Below are 23,723 nucleotides of genomic sequence, written 5' to 3' on the forward strand. Positions count from 1 at the left end.
TTTTGACAGCACTGCAGTTTCTTTGTTTTGACGGAAGACGGACGCACAGCTGATTTTCTTGTGAGAGAAATCAACACTGGATCCAAAAAGGTTACGTTAGAGCAGGTGCAGAAAAAAAGAAAAGGTGACGCTTACCAGTGAGATGAAGATGTACAGTGTATCACAAAAGTGAGTACACCCCTCGCATATCTCCAGATATTTAAGTATATCTTTTCATGGGACAACACTGACAAAATGACACTTTGACACAATGAAAAGTAGTCTGTGTGCAGCTTATATAATAGAGTTAATGTATTTCTCCCCTCAAAATAACTCAAAATATAGCCATTAATATCTAAACCCCGGGCAACAAAAGTGAGGACACTGCAGGGGAACTACGTACATCCCTAAATGTCCAAACTGAGTACTGCTTGTCATTTTCCCTCCAAAATGTCGTGTGACTCGTTACAGGAGTGCTGTCAGCATTGCAGCAGAGAGGTGGGGGGGGGGGGGGGGGGTCATTCCCACCACCATGCTTGACTGTAGGCATGACACACTTATCTTTGTACTCCTCACCTGGTCGCCGCCACACATGCTTGAGACCATCGGAACCAAACAAATTAATCTTCGTCTCATCAGACCGTAGGACATGGTTCCAGTAATCCATATGCTTTGTTGACATGTCTTTAGCAAACTGTTTGCGGGCTTTCTTGTGTACAGTCTTCAGAAGAGGCTTCCTCCTGGGGTGACAGCCATGCGCACCAATTTGATGTAGAGTACGGCGTATAGTCTGAGCACTAACAGGCTGACCCCCCACCTCTTCAATCTCTGCAGCAATGCTGACAGCACTCCTGTAACGAGTCACATGACATTTTGAAAGGAAAATGACAAGCAGTACTCAATTTGGACATTTAGGGATGTACGTAGTTCACATGCAGTGCACTCACTTTTGTTGCCAGGGGTTTAGATATTGATGGCTATAGTTTGAGTTATTTTTAGGGGGAAATAAATTAGTTAAATTAGCTGGGATAGGCGCCAGCACCTCTGCGACCCTCGTGAGGACAAAGCGGTATGGAAAATGAATGAATGAATTTAATTATATAAGCTGCACACAGACTACTTTTCATTGTGTCAAAGTGTCATTTTGTCAGTGTTGTCCCATGAAACTATAGACTTAAATATCTGCAGAAATGCGAGAGGTGTACTCATTTTTGTGATACACTGTAAATGATAGCACTTAGGGCCGTAGATTGTCGATCTAGGCCGGCTGTGCTCCTCCGTTTGCCAGTCTTTATAAGTTATTCTTATTGTTGTAACATTGCCAAAGAAATTGCCAGCTTCGTCAGGTTTCTAATCATTTATTCCATCAACTTGTAAAACACAATACGCCTAGTGTCCGCTGCTGTTGACGCCAGCATCAAAACAGAAATTAAAATAGAATCGCGCTCCCTTGCTCACCGTCACGTCAGCCCCACGGTCCGTTCATGTACAGCAAAAAAAAGTCTGCCATATTACAACCCGATTCATTACATTATTACAGGTATTATTATTATTATATTATTATTTTTATGATTTTTTTATTCATAATTTATTTATCTGCTCATTGTAATTGCTATTTGCAACAGTAACAGCAGTATTTATTAAAGATTTAGAGTAGATTTTTGGGGTGTGGAACGAGTTAATGGAATTATAATGTATTCTTATTGGGAAAATCCTGCTCGACATGCGACCATTTCGACTTACAAACAAGGTCCTGGAACGAATTAACTTCGTATGTAGAGGTACCACACTATAGGCGAACCAGAGTTGCTTTTAAAAAAAAATGCAGTTTTTATTTTGACTACACATACCTTTGATATATTACTACTTAGAACACTCAAACTTCGGAAACACATCAACAACTTTCCTACCCCCAGATCAGATTTAATGTTTTCATAAAATAACTAATTTGCTGTTGTTGATAGCGATAGATGTCCAATCCATTTTGACTGGGAGGGGCTGCAAGCGATCGCAAGATTGATTTCAGCCCTCATAGTCCAAATGGATTGGACATCTAATGCCGTCAATGTCACTGAAACATGCTCAGTCAATGCCAGCCATCCCACTTAAAATGAAGTAGATGTCTATTGCTATAAATGGCAGTGAATGAGTTATTTTATAATTCCTTTCTTCCTCTAATGCCCTTAATTAGCTGATTATCGGCGGATTGGGGAAAATCGACCTGGCTGACTGGAAGACCAACACGCGCCTGAAGCACTGTACAAGTGAGAGCAATGTGGTGCGGTGGTTCTGGCAGGCGGTGGAGGCTTTCAGCGAGGAGAGGAGAGGACGTCTGCTGCAGTTTGTCACAGGCTCCACCCGCGTCCCGTTACAGGGGTTCAAAGCACTGCAGGGTGGGTCATGCACTGATTCAGCAGGCCACCCGCACACATCCTTTACTTATTTGACTGTCACACATTAGTTTATATTAGAAATTTCTTGTGTGAATGTAATGATAGCTCATGACTTAACAGTAAGTTTTATTCCATTGTACAATTCCTAAAAAAAACATACAAGGCAGAAATAGATAAATGAAATGACACTATTTATAGCAAATAAAGACCAAGTAAATGAAATTGAGTAACTTCACTACCGTGCTTGATGAACTCTTAAGGCCTTTTCACACTTGCGGTAGCCGCAGTTTGCGCGCATTTCCATTGTGCATACGGGAGGGGCCGTCCCTGGGAGGACGGGTCTGGAAAGAGAAACTTGTTCTATATTAAAGTGGCAAACTCTGACAAATGTATTTTTCAGCTTGCGAGATGGGGGCGTGTCTGGCAATTATTCTTATCAAAGCGCTAATGATGCTTCTAAAACACGTCACAACAAAGCAGCAACGATAACGCTCATCAATTGCTAAATAAACATTTTCCTAAACACCACCACAGATTTGCACTTTGCCAATTTCTACCAAGTTCTAATGCTTAAAAATCATTGGCCAACTAGCTAGCTTCTGCTAAGTTCTGCTCGACGCCTCATTGACAGGGGCATGGTTCAGGTTAGGGTTATGAATAGGGATAGCTACAGACCATGCGCCGCATTATCACTTACACCCTAATTTCCAGACACCTCCCCGTTTTGCAAGTGGCTCTCATAGAATAGAAAAGAAAACCATTATTTTCATTGTACAGAGTGCAATGGGATTTAAAGCATCATCATAGTGTGCACTACGTAAAGCAAAAGTATAATTAGGCTAGTATTTAAAAAAAACAGGTTGGAGTGTACACAGGTTGGGAATAAAGTGAAAAAGTGACTAGCAGCAAGTGGTGATGTAGTGGTAATATAACAGTACGTATATGACAATTTACAGTACTTGGACTAGGAGGCAGATGGCTGACTTAATAAGATGGTGCAAATGACAGTTTGTCCATGGCTATTGATGTAACAGTGCGAAAATGCTATATTGTAACGGTGCAAATAATGCATACGCAGTACCCAGATTGAAACAGATTTCTGAAAACAGGCTAGGCTCATACTACAGGTCTTAATGCACGAATCCGATTTTTTCGTGTTTTTCCGACTCGAGTCAGGCATTAACTTGAGGGTCTGAACAGGACAAGTCGCATAGAAATGGACCATTTCAAATCCGATCTGAGTCACTTTCGTATGTGATTCAAATCCGATCTGGGCCACATTTTTTCAGAACGTGACTGGCGGTCTGAACTGTCAAGACTCCCAAATCGGAATTCATGCAGCAATTACATCAACAAAGAGCAAGAGGCACGGAGGACGGCAACCATTTAGGCATTAGCTTCTAGCTTGAACTCTGCTTTTAAGCACGAAGCGGGCTTGACCACAGTCATAAAAAATAAAATGAAGAAAAAAAGAATAAGCCTTACAATTTTCTATTTTCATTCTGTGCGCCGAATGAGCAATATTTCATTATTGCACACATGGCCGAGTCGGGGCAAACTGACGCACCAACGTCATTTCACGCACACACGTCAAGGCTCGTGTGTGTGCGTGTATGCGTTCCATCAGTCCATATAAACTTTGAATATAAGACTAAACGGGGATTATTAATGTCTGTTATTTGTGTCCTCTTTTTGGAAATCAAAATATGATCAATCTGGAATGACATACAGCTAGCGTGTGTAATTTGTTTCTATGCTTCTGCGCATGCGGGTCTCTTTGCTGAGTGCATCTAAGACTGCGAATTAGTGCGCATGCGTGATACTTGAACGATCTCAATGGACAAAGGAAGTCTGAACGGGCACGCCAAAAAAACAGATATGGCAAAAAATCAGATATGTGCATTAAGACCTGTAGTATGAACCTAGCCTTAGTGTGATGCATGTGATAATGTTGTGGCATTAGCAGTGCAATGACAGTGACATTTGAGAGCAAACTTGAGTTGAGTATGGTGGCAGCTGTTGAAAAGAAACTCTCGGTCTGCTTGTTTTGGCTGTTATGGTCCTGTAGTGGCTGCTAGATGGCATCAGGTTCAAAAGGTGGAAGCTGGGGTCTTTTATGATGCTCTTTGACCTTCCTAGAGAGTTGTAGGTAGTGGATGAGAGAGGAAGGGGGCAGCCACTGACCTCATGCCTCTTCTTGCCAAGTTAAATGATATCTCAATGCACGTTTGTGCGGAACTTCTCACAAACAAAAACTTGACATTCGCGCTGAAACTAATAAAGCTCTTTATACGGCTATTTATGACCTTCTCTACTCCTTAAAACAAGAAAAGTTCTGGTTTTTTGTGCAAAAATGAAAAATAAATGCATTCGTGCTTGGGACTTCAGTAAATAGTGCCCGCACTTCACTCCCTGGCCACGTCTATGTTAGGTCCTTCCTTTCACCGTCATGTTGCGTTTTGCCGCGTGACCATTTCATTCTAGGCTGCCGCTAATGTGAAACAGCCATTACAACAGTATACTATCTTGCTATGTAATAAAAATATAAAATAAAAATGCTAATTATATTTTTCTGTGTAGCAGAATAGAGCAGTGATAACTAGAATGTATGTGTGTAAGGCTCTACAGGTTCTGCAGGACCAAGACTATTTACTATCCATTTGATAGACGCCAACACTGACAACCTGCCCAAGGCGCACACGTGGTAAAGAAACAACAAATTTACTCAACAAATGCCTTTTATTCACAGACGTGGTCAAGTTGCTTTGTCTAATCATCTGTTCCTGTGTCTAGTTTCAACAGGATAGACATCCCACCCTACGAGTCTTACGAGAAACTTTATGAGAAACTGCTGACTGCTGTGGAGGAGACATGTGGCTTCGCTGTGGAGTGAAAGCCCTTACAACCAAAACAACGTACTCACAGTTGTGCTTGCACTCGCATTCAACTCTTTGACCTTTTTTTTAAATGAACAAACATGCACAGAATATGGAGTACGTGCAGGGTGGCCACGCACGACAAGAACACACGGCCCGCCCTCACCCGAACCGTTGGCAGTTGTGGAGGAAGCACAGCGAAGAAGTCAAATGAAAGAAAAAGTATTTTAAGAATTTTTCAAATGTTTTCAAGAAGCATTTTTACCTTTTGGGTTTAACAAGCTATGATGTCAACTCCTTGGAATGTCAACAGCCACATCGAACTTGTCACTCATCTTGAGCAGGCGAGCAGACACCGTTCAATGATGTCTGGACCAAGTACAAAGCCGAGGCTGACTTTCTGTGCGTGACGTCCCGATTGACTGACTTGTACTCATCCGTTCACATTTGACCACTGTTGCGTACTCGAATGTGTCTGCGTATGTGTGTTGTGCACGTGGCACAGCGTGGCGGGGTGGACACGGCGTGCCACCTAGTTACGCTGTTAAACGATCAAAATGAGCCTGCTCCTCTGTTTGATTACTTTGCCTGTTCTGTTTATTCGTACCTGCGACCATTCTGATCAACTTATGTTTTATTATTTATTACTAAGTGATTACTGACCAAGCTGCTATACGCTCCGCAAAGAGCTCTCACTAATCTGTTCATCCCCTCGCGCAGATTTGATGGGTCAATTCACTTCCATTTCAAGTCATCCACAAAGTGGGTTTTGATTAATTTTTTTTTTTTTTTTTTTTTTTTTTTTAATGCATTATGATGCAACTATTCCTGTGAGTGTATGTTAATTATAAATGAATGACATGGTATGTTTATTGAGGTGAAAGGGATCGACAAGCCAAGCCTTGATTAGACAATTTCCTTTTACTGAGAAGTCCAGGGTCGTTGAGAAAGTTTCTAAATGAGCCGTGAAAATGCAAAGAGTCAGCTTCAGGAAAGTTTTATGTGACCTGTTTAATAAAAGCTCAAGCATTTCACTCGTTTTAATACCAATTTAACAAGCAGGCCCCTTTGGCAGCCCCGATGTTTTTCTGTCCATCTCTTTTCCTCCATTGTCGAGTAGTCATTAACCTCAAGGCAGCCATGAATGAACAAGCGCTTTTTATCATTACCAGTCCTCCAGAGATGTGAATGAATTCATGAAAAAAAGCTAACTCTTGAGAGGAAAATATTGGGCTTTACTGTAGATTGATGACTGTTAAGCAGAATAGTTTCAATCTGCGTTTTTTTAGGTTCTGAGTTCACTGTGTAATGGATGCAAGAGCATTGGAACTTACTATGTACTAAAACATTTATGGAAAAAATACAGTGTAAATAAGATTATATGAAAAGAAATTAAATTGAAAGTAATACCATGTATTGTGTGATAGTTTTACTTATTTGTCCTCTGTCATTCATCACGTACAGTGGTAAGTATCTGAGCCTTTTGGAATTTCTCACATTACTGCATATTGTCAAAATCACACCGATGTAAAAACTCTAACTAAAACCACCCAGACATTTATAGGTCTTCATATTTTAATGAGGATAGTATGCAAACAATGACAGAAGGGGGGGGGGGGGGGGGATGGGGTATGTGAACCCTCTGCCTAAGGAGACTTGAAGAGCAATTGAAACCAAATTTTTACCAAACAATTTAAGTCAGGTCTGTGCCCAATTACTGATGAGTGGTTTAAAGCTGCCCTGCCCACTATAAAACACATCTGGTAAGAATTGTCTTGATGAGAGGCATAGTCTGATGTGCTACATGGCTCAGTCAAAAGAGCTGTCTGAAGACATGGGCTCAAGGACTGTTGATTTGTATAAAGCTGGGAAAGGATACAAAACCATCTCTAAAAGTCTGGATGTTTATCAATCGACAGAGAAGTTGTCTACTAACGGAGAGAGTTTGGCACTGTTGCTTCTCTCCCAGGGAGTGGCCGTCAACCAAAGATGATGCCAAGAGTTCAGCACAGAATACTCGGAGAGGTAAAAAAGAACCCTACAGTGTCTGCTAAAGACTTACAGAAATCACTGGCACAGTCCAATATCTCTGTGCACACATCAACTATATGTAAAACTATGGCCAAGAATGGTGTTCATGAGAGGACTCCATGGAGGAAGCCACTGCTGTCTAAAAAACATGGTTGCTCGTTTAATGTTCGCAAAAAGACCCTTGGACAGTCCACAGAGGTTTTGGCAAAATATTTTGTGGACTGATGAAGCCAAAGTTTAATTGTTTGGGAGTAACACATAACTTCATGTGTGGAGGAAATTGGAACAGCTCACTAACACCTCATTCCCACTATGAAGCATTGTGGCGGGAGCATCATGATTTGGGGCTGTTTTGCTTCCTCAGGGTCTGGAAAACTTGCAATCGTTAATGGAAGAATGAATTCAAAGGTTTATCAGGATGTTTTGCAGGAAAACCTTAGGCCTTCTGTCAGACAGTTGAAGCTAAAAAGAGGATGGGTGCTGCAACAAGACAATGATCCAAAACACAGAAGTAAATCAACTTCAGAATGGTTTCAGAAGAACAGAATACACGTTCTGGAGTGGCCAAGTCAAAGTCCAGACTTGAACCCCATTGAGATGCTGTGGCATGAGCTAAAGACAGCGATTGATGCCAGACATCCCAGGAATCTGACTAAACTACAGCAGTTTTGTAGAGAAGAATGGGCCACGATTAGTCATCAGCCAATCAAACGTGTTTGAGGGTGTCATGTTTGTTTGTGTTCTCAGTTCTTTTTTCTTTATTCAGCCCCTGATTGAGCCAGATTGGTGGGGTAATGCGACACACCTGTGCTTGATTAGGATAGATAAATATTTATGGAAGCTTTTCACCATTTGCAAGTGTCGGACTATTGCTTGCTACTTGCCTTGCTTACCGCTGTGTGTTCCTTTGTGCTTCTCGATGTTCTACGGTCGTGTTCTGGTTTGATCATTTTTACTTTTGTGCTCTTTTAGACTTTGTTGTTAGATTTTTGGACTCTGTTATATTTCCGCCTTCTAGCGTGCTCTCTTAGTTGTACTTTGTTATACTTGCGTTTTTCGGCGTGCTCCCTTAGTTGTACTTTGTTATACTCTCGTTTTTTTGCGTGCTCCCTTTGTTGTACTTATTAAATACAAACCTTCACTATCCCTGATCTCCTGGTCTGTGTTTGGGATCCACATCAACTGCTTGCCGATAATAACAGCGAAAAAATGGACTGGCACATTCAGCAAGTGAAAAGGGATGAATGTAAGGTGGAACATAATGAAAATAATTCACTTAATAATGGTAGGGTCAATTTTATCCCTACAACACAGGGGAAGACAATCGAAATTATTTATAAAACTGGAGTTATTATATAATGCAAATCAGGTTTCTTAAAGGTTGGTGGGGACAATTCGAGCATTCTGAAAAGTTGGTAGTGCTGTGTCCCTACCATCCCTATGCAAACCTACGCTCTTGAGTAAAAGTCTTAAACGTGAAAAAGAAACAAGCGTTTTTTTAATGACCAAAAATAGGTACTTGCCCTGCATATAAAGGGACAAAGATTTAAAAAAAAAAAAAAAAAAAGGGAAGAAAAATAACTCAAAAGGTGGTCCCCATTCATTCTTCATTCATTCTGTACTGTACTGTGATGTTTACGAAGAATGCTACCATCACTTTTTGAAAACTACATTTCCCAAGATGCCATGACTACCACCAGGCTTTGAACGCTTGACGTCACTAACTTCCCCAATGCTCTTGTTTTGGCTGCTTGTTTCGCTTCTCCACGCAATATCGGTCCACAAAGAAGATAGTTGGTTCTGGCATTCTAACAAGAAGCGGCGGTACTGTCATCTTCTATTATCTTTCTAACTGATACGATAATCCTATCGTGATTGTGCACGGTTTTGGCCACTGTTGTGGACACTTAATTTCGAAGTCCCAGAACAAGTTTAACTGCTGGCTAGCTCACAAGCTAGCTGAGCTAATTAACATTAGCTTAGCTGATTGCTTCTTATATTTTTCTTTCCCCGCAAAAATAACCTATTGCTTATTTGTCGTGTGTGCATTTTACGAAGGTTTCCGATATACGCGGACATTAATACAACGTTAGTCCTAATGTCAACGTGATAAGAGAACATGTTATTCCAACATTGTCAGCTCTACGTCGTTGATGGCTTTGATTGTCATTTTTGTTTTGTCACACAACGCATAGATTTAAAAACTGTTTGTCTTTGTCTTTTAAATTAAAGCCTCAATCCCAACCGGCGACATTCTATATGTGCCGACTTCTTTAGGTGACTATACTTTTAAGAACTTTCATGTAAGCGATTGGCTTCATTTAGAGACGTAGACCTTCTCAAGCGTTTTCTGATCTTTTCCACGTTGACATTCGGATCTTACATTAGTCAACGGCCTAATGGACATTGTTGTTCAATAAGGTTTGTTACAAAAATGTTTAAAATGGTTGCTTGATGAAATCATTCTGCCCGAAAAATGAGTTAATGCTTATATATGACACGAAAATCACTTCTGTATGTTAAAAACATTGTTATTAATGTGAACATTTCGTAAATGAGGGCCTATAAATGTTCCCAAAATATTTTCATCCCATAAATTCTCCGAACTTTATAAATTCTTCAAGTGTTCCCATGAAACTTAAGGGTACTGCACTGCAGTCTCATCTACCTTACCTTGATGTTTGTTTGACGAAACTTTCATGAAAGCTCAATTACATTGATTCTATGTTCATCTTACGATGCCATTGAAGGCACTAGACATCCAATCCATTTTGAAAAAGGACAAGACGACTAGCTCCGTCAATTAATATTAAAATGCCATTCTTACAGTTGAATAGAACTTTCTCGTCGTTCAGTGCATACATCTAGATAAAAGCAAAAGTTCAAAAGGAAGTAATTGAGTTCGTTTCCTTATAGCTGCCATCATTAGCCAGTAGCTCAAGTCAAGCAAATCCAAATTTGATGTATTAAGTAATACGTTATAGGAATTCTAAAATGGCCGCATCCTATGTACAGTGGTATGAAAAAGTATCTGAACCTTTTGGAATTTCTCACATTTCTGCATAAAATCACCATCAAATGTGATCTGATCTTTGTCAAAATCACACAGATGTCAAAACAGTGTCTAAAACCACCCAAACATTTATACAGTTGTGGTCAAAAGTTTACATACACTTGTGAAGAACATAATGTCATGGCTCTGTTGAGTTTCCAGTTATTTTCGACAACTCTGATTTTTCTCTGATTGAGTGATTGGAACAGATACTTCTTTGTCACAAGTGATTGGAACAGATACTTCTTTGTCACAAAAAACATTCATAAAGTTTGGTTCTTTTATGACTTTATTATGGGTGAACAGAAAAAAGTGATCAAATCTGCTGGGTCAAAAATATACATACAGCAGCGCTAATATTTGGTAACATGTCCCTTGGCCATTTTCACTTCAATTAGGCGCTTTTGGTAGCCATCCACAAGCTTTTGGCAAGCTTCTGGTTGAATCTTTGACCACTCCTCTTGACAGAATTGGTGCAGTTCAGTTAAATTTGATGGCTTTCTGACATGGACTTGTTTCTTCAGCATTGTCCACAAGTTTAAGTCAGGACTTTGGGAAGGCCATTCGAAAACCTTAATTCTAGCCTGATTTAGCCATTCCATTACCATTCTTCAGCATTGTCCACAAGTTTAAGTCAGGACTTTGGGAAGGCCATTCGAAAACCTTAATTCTAGCCTGATTTAGCCATTCCATTACCACTTTTGATGTGTGTTTGGGGTCATTGTCCTGTTGGAACACCCAACTGCGCCCAAGACCCAATCTTCGGGCTGATGACGTTAGGTTATCTGGAAGAATTTGAAGGTAATCCTCCTTCTTCGTTATCCCATTTACTCATTGTAAATCACCAGTTCCATTGGGAGCAAAACAGCCCCACGGCATAATACTACCACCACCGTGCTTGACGGTAGGCATTTTGTACTTGGGGTTAAAGGCCTCACCTTTTCCCCTCCAAACATATTGCTGGGTATTGTGGCCAAACAGCTTGATTTTTGTTTCGTCTGACCACAGAACTTTCCTCCAGAAGGTCTTATCTTTGTCCATGTGATCAGCAGCAAACTTCAGTCGAGCCTTAAGGTGCCGCTTTTGGAGCAAGGGCTTCCTTCTTGCACGGCAGCCTCTCAGTCCATGGAGATGCAAAACACGCTTGACTGTGGACACTGACATCTGTGTTCCAGCAGCTTCTAATTCTTGGCAGATCTGCTTTTTGGTGATTCTCGGTTGAATCTTCACCCTCCTGACCAATTTTCTCTCAGCAGCAGGTGATAGCTTGCGTTTTCTTCCTGATCGTGGCAGTGACAAAACAGTGCCATGCACTTTATACTTACAAACAATTGTTTGCACTGTTGCTCTTGGGACCTGCAGCTGCTTTGAAATGGCTCCAAGTGACTTTCCTGACTTGTTCAAGTCAATGATTGTTCAAGTCAATAATCACTCACAAGAAATTGCTAATTCGTGTTGCTGTATGTATACTTTTGACCCAGCAGATTCGATCACTTTTTCTGTTAACCCATAATAAAGTTATAAAAGAACCAAACTTCACGAATGTTTTTTGTGACAAAGAAGTATCTGTTCCAATCACTCTATCGGAGAAAAATCAAAATTGTAGAAATAACTGGAACTCAAGAGGGCCATGACATTATGTTCTTCACAAGTGTATGTAAACTTTTGACCACAACTGTAGGTTTTCATATTTTAATGAGGATAGCATACGAACAATGACAGAAGGGGGGATAAATGAACCCTCTGCCTAAGGAGACTTAAAGAGCAATTGAAACCAAATTTTTACCAAACAATTTAAGTCAGGTCTGTGCCCAATCACTGACGAGAGGTTTAAAGCTACCCCGCCCACTATAAAACACACACCTGGTAAGTATTGTCTTGATGAGAAACATTGTCTGATGTGCATCATGGCTCGGTCAAAAGAGCTGTTTGAAGACCTGCAATCAAGGATTGTTGATTTTGTATAACACTGGGAAAGGATACAAAACCATCTCTAAAAGTGGATGTTCATCAATCGACAGTCAGAGAAGTTGTCTACAAATGGAGAGAGTTTGGCACTGTTGCTTCTCTCCCAAGGAGTCGCCGTCCACCAAGGATAACGCCAAGAGTTCCGCGTAGACTACTCAGAGAGGTAAAAAAGAACCCTAGAGTGTCTGCTAAAGACTTACAGAAATCACTGGCACAGTCCAATATCTCTGTGCATACATCACCTACAGTATATGTAAAACCATGGCCAAGAATGGGGTTCATGGGAGGACTCCATGGAGGAAGCCACTGCTATCTATAAAAAAACATTGTTGCTCGTTTAATGTTCGCAAAAAGGCACTTGGACACTCCACAGAAGTTTTGGCAAAATATTTTGTCGCTTGATGAACAAAGTTGAATTGTTTGGGAGTAACACACAATGTCATGTGCATAGGAAAAATGGAAGAGGTCACCAACCTCAACACTTCATTCCCACTGTGAAGCATGCTGGCGGGAGCATCATGATTTGGGGCTGTTTTGCTGCCTCAGGGCCTGGAAAACTTGCAATCATTAATGGAAGAATGAATTCAAAGGTTTACCAGGATGTTTTGCAGGAAAACCTGAGGCTGTCTGTCAGACAGTTGAAGCCAAAAAAGAGGATTGGGACTGCAACAAGACAATGATCCAAAACACAGAAGTAAATCAACTTCAGAATGGTTTCAGAAGAACAAAATACACGTTCTGGAGTGGCCAAGTCAAAGTCCAGACTTGAGATGCTGTGGCACGAGTTAAGGACAGTGATTCATGCCAGACATCCCAGGAATCTTGACTGAACTACAGCAGTTTTGTAGAGAAGAATGGGCCACGACTAGTCCTGATCGATGTGCCGGACTGATCTGCAGCTACAGGAAGCGTCTGGTTATTGCTGTTATTGCTGCCAGTGGGTTGGCCACAAAATATTAAATGTGATGGTTCACTTACTTATTTTTCCCCCTCCTGTCATTGTTTGCATTCTATCCTCATTAAAATATGAAAACCTATAGATGTTTGGGTGGTTTTAGTTAAAGCAGACACTGATTTTTCATCTTTGTGATTTTGAAAAAGATTGGATCACATTTGATGGTGATTTTATGCAGAAATGTGAGAAATTCCAAAGGGTTTAGATGCTTTTTTATACCACTGTACATGAAAAGGGATGTTAGTCGTTTACCTATGAGGGTTCTGATCGTTATTTTTTACCTGAGACTAGTTACATTATTTTTCGATGTGGAATTTGACTATCAGTACAATGACAATTGAGATGTCAAGTGTCAACAAGTGGGTTTTCTCACTTATTTAATATTCTGCACTCTGCTAGCTTTCAAGTCACACCCAGTATGAAAAATCTGACATCAATGCCATCAATGGTGCCCAGTGAATTAAACGGATAACGTGTGTTCCAGATGGTGTAAATCCAGAAGTGAAGTCAATTAACGGAGCTGGTAAGTTGTGAATCATCATGGCAGACGGAATTAGTGATGACGAAGTCATTCACCTGGCAAGTTTTAAATTGCATCGAAGCCAAGGTAAATTCAAACAAAAATAGGACAAAGATTTGTGCATTTGAAGCAAATTTTTCTAAATTATAACTGAATGGGTTTTTTTCAGGCTCAAACAGGGGTCAGCGGGAGATCATCACCGTTTCTGATGATTCGGACGAGGAAACTGTGACTTTGGCATCCAACAGTCCTGTTTTAGTTCCAGATGATGATGTTGCTGAAGATGATGATGTCAAGATCCTAGAGGTAAGTGAGGAACAAATACATCCTTAAGGTGTGTATCATATTTCCTCACACAGTACTCTCAAAAAGGTTATTGGCTAGTTACTTTCTCACACATAACTAAGACAAAAGACAAGTAAGGTTCAACATTTTAGCCACGTATGAAATAAAAACATTGGTCCAATTGCAATTATATGGAACGATAGAAGACAGTTAGTTAAAATGTAGGTATGTGACGAAAAAAAATCAGGATGCAATAGCAGATTTATTCATCTCTTGGCTTGTTTCGATTTATATTTTACATTTTCTTTTGAATATTATTTGCCTTTTAAGTAATTCAATACATTTAACAAATCGAAAATACATATAGAAAGCGGTTATGTAGGTTTTGAAGAGTTAACAGACCCTGAGTAAGTCGGCCCTAGTATATGATGCTGGCCAAAACTATGGGCACCCCTGCAATTCTGTCAGATAATGATGCTCAGTTTCTCCCAGAAAATGATTGCAATTACAAATGCTTTGCTAGTAATATCTTCATTTATTTTGCTTACAGTGAAAAAACACAAAAGAGAATTAAAAAAAAAAAAAATCATTATCATTTTACACAAAACTCCAAAAACGGCCAGGCAAAAGTATTGGCACCCTCAGCTTGATACTTGGTAGCACAACCTTTAGACAAAATAACTGCGAACAACGGCTTCCGGTATCCATCAATGAGTTTCTTACAATGCTCTGCTGGAATTTTAGACAATTCTTATTTGGCCAACTGCTCCAGGTCTCTGAGATTTGAAGGGTGCCTTCTCAAACTGCCATTTTCAAATCTCTCCGGAGGTGTTCTATGGGATTTAGGTCGAGCTCATTGTTGGCCTCTTTAGAAGTTTCCAGTGCTTTCTCTCAAACCATTTTCTAGTGCTTTTTGAAGTGTGTTTTGGGTAGAGATGCACGATAATATCGGTCACCGATAATTATCGGCCGATAATGGTAATTATGACGTCACACAGATAATCCAGATGAAACGAAATTCAACCGATAATGCCAATCCGATAATTATATACTTAATTTAGCCTCCAAATGTGCGCAATCAACAGTTTTGTCCAATTTTGCTAGTTTTAAGGAGGTGTTTTTGCAGTGTAGTAATGTGATATATGTTAGGAATGGCTTACTTTTAAAGGCATTTTTGTGCAACTTGGGTGTTTACTCTTGAAGTAATTGTTGCCAAAATCTTACCATTACACAATGTCATTGCCATTGTTTAGATGTTGGAATTTATTACTTGTTCACATTTGATGTGGAAAAAAATGGCACTAAATTACATTTTTGCACAGTAACATTTGGTCTTTGTATACTTTAAAATTTTACATACATATTTGAATAGAATTATCGGCGTGACATTATCGGTTATCGGGTGGAAGGGGCAGGAAATTATCGGTTATCGATATCGGTTGAAAAATGTATTATCGTGCATCACTAGTTTTGGGTCATTGTCCTGCTGGAAGACCCATGACCTCTGAGGGAGACCCAGCTTTCTCACACTGGGCCCTACATTATCTTGCAAAATTTGTTGGTAGTCTTCAGACTTCATAATGTCATGCAAACTGTCAAGCAGTCCAGTGCCAGAGATAGCAAAGCAACCCCTGAACATCAGGGAACCTCCGTCATGTTTGACTGTTGGCACCGTGTTCTTCTCTTTGAATGCTTTGTTTTTTTCCCTGTAACCTCTATGTTGAAGCCTTTTGCCAAAAAGCTCTACTTTTGTCTCGTCTGACCAAAGAACATTCTTCCAAAACGTTTTCGGCTTTCTCTGGTAGGTTTTGGCAAACTCCAACCTGGCTTTTTTATGTCTCAGAAGTGGGGTCTTCCTGGGTATCCTACCATAGAGTACCTTTTCTTTTAGACGCCGACGGATAGTACAGGTTGACACTGTTGTACCCTCTGACTGCAGGACAGCTTGAACTTGTTTAGATGTTAGTCGAGGTTCTTTATCCACCATCCGCACAATCTTTCGTGTAAAGCTCTCGTCTATTTTTATTTTCAGTCCACATCTAGGGAGGTTAGCCACAGTGCCATGGGCTTTACACTTATTAATGACACTGCGCATGGTAGACACAGGAACATTCAGGTTTTTGGAGATGGACGTCTAGCCTTGAGATTGCCCATGCTTCCTCACAATTTCGTTTTTTAAGTCCTCAGACAGTTCTTTGGTCTTCCTTCTTCTTCTCCTTGTTCAATGTGGTACACACAAGTACACGGAACAGAGGTTAACTTTGATTAATTTTAACTGGCTGCAAGTGTGATTTAGTTATTGCCACCACCTGTTCTGTGCCAAAGTAACAGGTGCTGTTAATTACACAAATTAGTGAAGCATCACATGATTTTTCAAAGGGTGCCAATAATTTTGTCCAGCCCATTTTTGTGTAGTTGAGTTTTGTGTAAAATGATAATGATTTAATTTTTTTCCCCTTTCTCTCTTTAAATTTTTTTTTTTTTTTTTTTATTGCAAGCAAAATAAATGAAGATATTACTACCAAAGCATTTTTAATTGAAATCATTTTCTGGGAGAAATTGAGCATTATCTGACAGAATGCAGGGGTGCCAATACTTTTGGCCAGCACTGTATTTGTATAATTTTGGCCACTATACACAATCAAATATAATGAACAACTAACACAAAAAAATACAATAGGGCTGTCCAAAAAGGATTATTTTTTAAATTTCCAATTAATTAATCTCATAAATCCAAGAAATGTCATTATGATATGTTTACTTACGGTGAGTAGCTCTCATTAACACCTTTGTCACAGAATATCCACCCTTCTTGTACTTGAGGGAATATGTTGTATTGCTGCTCCCCTGCTTATGTGACAGCCTGAGGTCTCCTTGCATTCTCCATATAATGGGTTGGGAGGGAAATGCCAGTACTTACGTCTTTGAATAACCAAGTTTGTATTTTGCTAGGTTTTTAAAGTTGTAGTCGCTAATATGTTTTTAGCATAGAACCAATCTCGCATCTTTTGTGAACGATGTCCAAAGATTTTTTGGGGGGCCACTAATACAGTGGGTGACTGTGTTTCAGGTGTTAGTTCATCAGTTCAGCTTTACAAAGGCTGCACACGACAGGGAAACCTTCCATTTTTTCTTGAAAATAGCACCATGCTTTGGACACTGGTGGTCCGCTTTTTTTCGCTTTATTGTTCTGCGCTCTAAACCTTTGCCTCCTGACCCACCGTCATCTCAATTTTGCACACGTATTTTCAACTTTTTTTTTTAAACTCTTCATCAACTGTTGATAGTATGTTGAACTTGTCAACGCATTTGAATCAACGATGACATCGACTAGCTGGGACAGCTCTAAAATACAAGAAAGAAACGCAACATAGTTAACAGATAAGCTAGTTAGCAATAGATATGACTCCTAAAAATGACACGTTATTCACATTGACTGTGCTTAGTAGAATTGTTTATATTTTGCAACTTTTTTTCCTAGCAAATAGTTCCTGCACGTAAACATGTTATACGGCCAGCAGCAAAATGGAGCGGCACCCCACAAATACTCATTAAAGTCTATGGAAATTCTATGGCCATTCCGGGGGACCCATCTACCCCCTCTACCTCCAGAGATGGCGTAGCCCACTCGGCTGCAGTCAGCACATCCGTATACACACAGCCAGACCATACAGGGAACCAGCAACAGCAAAATGCTGCTACGCCACAAGAGATAAAAATGGAGGCCCAAGTTAACTCCTCGTCACAAACCCGTTCTACCTCCTCACTCGCTGAAGCTGTCACATTGGGAGCGCCTCAAGGTGAAAAGCACATTCTGCCTAAAGCATCTAGACTGTCTAGCCACACAATACCTTTAGTGGATAGCCCCCTGCCAAGCACATCTCACAGTGATATTTCAAAGACACTTCCTGTCTCTACAAAGACTCAAAAAATGGCATGTAAAAGGACCAGCACCGAAGACAATCCTCAGGCAAGCACGTCATCTGCAGAGCCGCCTTCTAAAGCAAGGATATCTATAGAGCATTGGCCAAGCGGGTCGAGAAACTCTGTACCTCAGCATCAGCTGGAAAAGACTGTCTTTCCACCCCAACCAATACGAGCATATGCTTTGATCACACAGCCTCAGCAAGAGAACAGCAGGCCCCAGACAGCAGGCCAGGCAGCCTTAGGTCCCATGCACGGCAGTCTTATTCAGATCGAACCCCAGCCCCTTGCTCAGGCCCCGGGCCAGGCTTTAGCGCAAGAACCGCACTCCACTCAGGTGGCACCTCAAATGCACTCTGCAGTGCTAATTGCTGCAGCCCCTCAGAGGTTGGGACCTCCAGAGATGGGTCACCAGATCATGCTAGGGAGCCAGGCTGCCGCCAAGGCTGGCCCCAATCCCCAGCCACAGGTTGGCACCTCAAATGCGTTTTCTCAAACCCATGTAAATCCACCGCTCAACCCAGTCCCTGGTTTGGTGGCCTACCCTCCTGTTCCTGAGGAAATTCCCAGAATAGAGGATGCAAGACCTGGTCTCTCTAAACCAACAGAAATTCTGGAGATGGAGAACCACGTCAGAGCTCTCATCACTGGTGTCGTAAGTTAATAATATCCTGCTCCTTTTTTTCTCTTTCAGCTAGCTGTCTTAAATTTGTATCTTTTTGTCTTTCAAGTTGGATCTCTTCCCAGATATCCAGGAAGCCTATGTAGCAGAACTGATCCGAACAAATAATGTGAAAGACTTGAATGCGTAAGATTGTATTTTTTTTTTTTTTTTTTTTTTTTTGTTTTTTTTTTTTGGGGAATTTCTGAAGTAATTTGTTGTTCTACTAATTGTGAGAACACAAGTTAGCTCTTTATTGGGCCCTCATTGAACTCATTGGCTGCCATTGACGGCGCTAGACTTCCAAGCCATATTGACTGGAAGGGGGTGAATGAACAAATGTTGATTCGTCCCCTCCCATTCAAAATGGATTAAGCATCTAGCATCGTCAATGGCAGCCAATGAGTTAAATGACTTTTTAAATCCCCCAAACATCCAGTTTAAATGAACTGGAAATTTATCATTGTCAATGGCAGGCAATGAGCTAAATACTTTTAAAAAAAAAGAGAGTATTTTACTTTTTATTCATTTACATTTTTTTGGTTTTTGTTTTAATTAACATTGTATTAATTTGTAATTTTATTTACTCATATTGCACAAGGGCTGCAGGCTTGTACATTTACTTTCTGCCGAACACCACTTTTTTGACCATATCGTACATCACTATGTAGCGATTGTTCAAAAAGTTGAAAAGGTTGATCAAAATTGCCCAAAAAACATACAATGTATCTGTTCCTGACCAGCGTCGTCATTGCACACAGTCATGTTCAAATGCTCTAACTTTTCCCCCTACCTTTTTTCTAGTATCTGTAACCTGCTGTTGGAGAACCCAGAATATCCAAAGACAGGGGAAGCTACAACCGCAGTAGCGTCCACCAGCATTTTACTGGAGTCTGGAGACGATAACACAGAGGTAGTAACACAGTTGAAAGAAAATAAACACATACATAAACACAAACATGCTATCTAAAAGGGAACACCTTTTGTAAAACAGTATTTCAATTCACACACATTTGTTTACAAGAAGGTTCAGCCTTTCAAGTGTGAAATTAATTATGTACGGCAAATCTTTTATCTGCTTAGGTCTGAACATGTCTAAGTTTAAATGATAACTCTGAGGGAAAAATACCAAATATTTCCTAGTCCATATCGTTTAGACAGTGTTTTGGGGGACTGAAAATGCAAATATTTGAAAACTTTTATTTCCAGTGGAAATATTGATGACACTCCACTGTCAATGCGGTCTAAACTGTTTAAAAACCAAAACTGAGTTTTGGTGGCATCTGTCTCCAGGATTTCCAGATCTGAAAGACCAATCACATCGTAAAAACTACACAGTTCAATAAAAAACAGGAAAAATTACAACCTCTTCAGAATAAGATTTGATCAACTCACACAATAAATTTCTTTCCTGCCCCAAACCTTTACCTGCCCCAAACCTTTAAAACAGATGTTTATTTCCCATACTCCAGAAAAGAACTAGAAGGCTAACATGCAGGAATCAAGTTTTGCTGCCACCTACACATTGGGCATGCATAGTACATAAGCAAATTGTTTCATGCACTTGGCACCCAGATTTCCCTACACAAAAAGTAACAACAATGCGGCACTTTTGTTGTTTTGCTTCAGAGAATTTTCGTGTAAATGTGGCCTAAAACGAATGTACGTGTAAATTAAATAAAATTTATTTATATAGCCCTTTACATAATCTGAGAGGTCCTCAAAGTGCTTTACAACAAAGCAAAATATAGTTTATTGAGTTCATTTTGTCTACACTTATAGATTAGTTGAATTTTTCTTTTATCACAGACAATTGTTTTAGGTTGTTTCAGAGAAGGCTCTTTGATGAAGGCGGAAGTGTTCGCCGAAACATGTCAGGTAATTAAAACAACCTAAAACAATTGTCTGTCTTAAAAGATTAAAGTAGAGCAAAATATAGTACATGATAGATAAAAGGCAGGAAAGTACTATACAGATACCTGGCTATTTCAGTATTTTAGAATGTTTAGATATATGCATGTATACAGGTACAAATCATTGTTTTCTTTTGTATGCAGTGATCCCTCGCTACTTCGCGCTTCAAACATCGTGCCCTCAGTCCATCGCGGATTTATTTTTCACTTAAAAAATAAATACAAATGAACTGTACGGAGCCGATCGCGTAGTCTGACTCTCCCTTCCTCCCTCTCTCTCCTTGCTCTTTGATGGTCAGGCAGTGTACTGGGGTTGCTTATTAAAGTTAACGATGATTGACTGACAGTTAAGCTTAGATCTTGCCAGAGGCGCTGGTTAACCGAGACTTCAAAGCGCGGCATGCGTCAACATCGTTTAACTTGTTAAACAGTTGCTGTGGCAACTCATTGTGTGTAACTGAGCAGCTTGAGTGGACTCACTCAATGAAGCATTTAATAAAGACAAACACTTTTTAACTTTTTTTTTTAATGGATTGAGCATCTACATTTTTTCTTGTTTAAAAATAATTCGGTGGGACAGTAACATGTTTAAAACTTATCATAATTATTGCATTTGAAGTGCATAAAAACAATGTATTAAAATATATATGTACAAAAGTTTTTAATATACTTTGAAGAAAAAAGTGAAAAAACATTTCTTATATGTATCTCTTTCCAATGATAAATCTGAATGAATACATTGAACACACACACCAAAAAAAAAGCGCTGCTTTGCGCTTTTTCACTAATCGCGGCGGGTTCTGGTCCTCATTAACCTCGAAAAACGAGGGATCACTATTTATATCATTTACATCATAAATATTACATTTGCAGTACTTAAAAACCATTTATAAAAATGCACATATACATAGGCCTGTCACGATAACAAATTTTAGTGGGCGATAAATTATCTCATAAATTATTGCGATATGCGATATTATTGCGCCCCCCCCAAAAAATAAAAAAAATTTAACCGATTTACAATAACGCAGTGAGAATACAGTATATATTTATAGACCAAAAACACCCATTTAAACGCAATAAATGTTTTCTTTTAAATTAAAAAATACCTTTTAAGAAATCACAACTAAAAACAATAGACCATGCCTCTTTCAAGTAAAATACAACAATATTAATACCGCACAGAAACACATAATAAATAAAATGTCTTTTTTCAAGAAAAAATAAAATTGCACTTAATAACTGAAGCATTTAGGCACATAGGTATAAAGTTGCAGTAACAGTAATTGCACTTCAACAACAACAGAGAAAAATAGACTAAGTTACAGTAACAAAAATTTGGCTCCAAAAGGTATCAAATAATACTAAATAGAGGTAAAACGGTCTCATTTCTTCACCAATGTAGCAGACTTCACTTTCCGTGAGGAGACCTATTTTGCGCGGTGTCGTCTGTATTTCTCACATCAGGCGAACACCTCTAATTGTCAATTAATGACGTGACGAGGAGGCTCCGCTTGTTGCGATGCAGTTTTCCTACTAAGCAGTGAAAACTGGAGAGGGTGATAGTGTTTCAAATGAGCATGTAGATTTTTTCCTTTGGTCATCTTTGTTGAAACAACCTCCAGAAACATTTTGCTGACTGGTTCGTCCTCTTCCTCACGCCGCTCACTCATTGCTGTGCGCCAACAGTGCACTCGGCCCTGCCTCCCTCCATTGAATGACGGTCACTCAAACTCAAATATATAAAACGAACATACCCAGAAGTCAATAAAACAGAGTAAGTCCTCATCCCAGCATGTTACGTAGTTGGCAACAAGGAAGCTGAACTTTAAACAGCGCTGTCAAGCACGTCTGCCACACATCTGCCGCAAGCGCGTACGCACGCGCGTTCGTACGTGCACGCGAGGCGATAAATCGCAGTGGGAAAATTACCGTCTTCATTTTTATATACCGCGCGATAAATGGAATTATTGCATATTGCGACAGGCTTACATATACATACAAAGTTTTTTAAATTTGTGTGTATGTTTTTTTTTTTTTTTTTTAATTTGGGGAAAAAAGAGGAAAAGCATGTTTTATATGTATCTCTTTTAGAGCTGTCCCGACTAGTCGACATAGTCGACGTCATTGATGACGTAAATCCGTCGACGAGCAAAACATCCTGTCGACGGTTAATGAAAGGGTTAAAAAAATATATGCGTGGAAAGTTCAGAATGTCGGACGCTCTGTATGCAAGCGGGGAAAGCGGCACAAAGCCAAAAAAGCGCACCAGAGTGTCCAAAACATTGACTTATTTCAAAGAAACAAAGGAGGGTACAATCTTTTGTCCTGTCTCTTCAATGCCAAGCTTGGCTGCACGTCAGCCGTGAATAAACACCTAAAGCGCCGTCACCCAGTTTGTAAGTCCATCTAACTAACTAACGACATGTTTTATTGAAGTTGCTAAGCCTGTCACGATATGCAATGAGTCAATTTATCGCACGGCAAATAAAAATGAGGCCGGTAATTTTCACGGCTGCCTTTTATCGCTGCGCGCGCACGTGCGTGCGTGCATACATTGGTGCGTGCCCGCTGATGGCATATGAGACTCCAGTTCCTTTCTCTTATCAACACGCTGTAGAATTAAAGTTCAGACATACAAAATAAGAAAACACATTTATATTAAACACTGTAACGTTAGCACTGCTACACTGAGGTGAATGGGGGGGAAAAGGCAACTTACTTTAGCCTGCTTGGCAGTCGTCTCGTGAAAGCAAACTTGCGGTGAAAAGGTGACACTTCAAACATGAAAAATCGCTGGTTAACAGTATTTGCAAACAAAAAAAATGACCAAAAAAATCTATTACTGACATTACATGCAATTACAAAAAGTGCTTTTTTTTCCGGAGTGTAAAGTTAAAGTTGGCGGTTTAGCGAACGTACTTGAACATTTCAAAATAAAAGCATGTGATGTTCTTCATATAAATAGCGATTTCTGGAGTTAATCCCACATACTTCAAAATTCAAATTCTACACTAAGAATACTTTTAAAATGACACCCTTTATGAAAAATCTGATTGGAAATGAATAATTATTATAATACTATTATATATAGTACTATACTATAATATTAATGCTAGGTGTTTTTTTTTTTTAAAGAATTGTTTTGAAGCATTTTGGAAAGGCG

At 39.8% G+C, this 23,723-nt stretch overlaps 2 protein-coding genes across 5 annotated transcripts in view; both read left to right on the forward strand.

Annotated features, from left to right (window-relative positions):
• Positions 1-6,676, forward strand: part of smurf1 (SMAD specific E3 ubiquitin protein ligase 1) — a 41,373-nt gene extending 34,697 nt beyond the window's left edge. Inside the window, exons 16-18 of one of the 2 annotated variants that reach the window (XM_057861157.1) lie at positions 2,171-2,372; positions 4,992-5,076; positions 5,166-6,676. In XM_057861157.1, the coding sequence (XP_057717140.1) occupies positions 2,171-2,372; positions 4,992-5,076; positions 5,166-5,265 (387 nt within the window). In that variant the 3' untranslated portion in view covers positions 5,266-6,676. The remainder of the gene's footprint in view (positions 1-2,170; positions 2,373-4,991; positions 5,077-5,165) is intronic. The other variant, XM_057861159.1, reaches the window with a different exon arrangement.
• A 2,293-nt stretch (positions 6,677-8,969) lies between these two features.
• The window catches only part of rnf216 (ring finger protein 216), a 51,162-nt gene continuing 36,408 nt past the window's right edge, over positions 8,970-23,723 (forward strand). For 2 of the 3 annotated variants that reach the window (XM_057817052.1, XM_057817054.1), the window contains exons 1-6: positions 8,970-9,103; positions 13,739-13,861; positions 13,944-14,080; positions 17,541-18,638; positions 18,715-18,791; positions 19,449-19,557. In XM_057817052.1, coding sequence (XP_057673035.1) covers positions 13,795-13,861; positions 13,944-14,080; positions 17,541-18,638; positions 18,715-18,791; positions 19,449-19,557 — 1,488 coding nt within the window. In that variant the 5' untranslated portion in view covers positions 8,970-9,103; positions 13,739-13,794. Of the gene's footprint in view, positions 9,104-9,574; positions 9,701-13,738; positions 13,862-13,943; positions 14,081-17,540; positions 18,639-18,714; positions 18,792-19,448; positions 19,558-23,723 lie in introns of those variants that run through there. The other variant, XM_057817053.1, reaches the window with a different exon arrangement.

The sequence above is a fragment of the Corythoichthys intestinalis genome, chromosome 16, assembly GCF_030265065.1.
Source record: "Corythoichthys intestinalis isolate RoL2023-P3 chromosome 16, ASM3026506v1, whole genome shotgun sequence".
Taxonomy (NCBI): Eukaryota; Metazoa; Chordata; class Actinopteri; order Syngnathiformes; family Syngnathidae; genus Corythoichthys; species Corythoichthys intestinalis.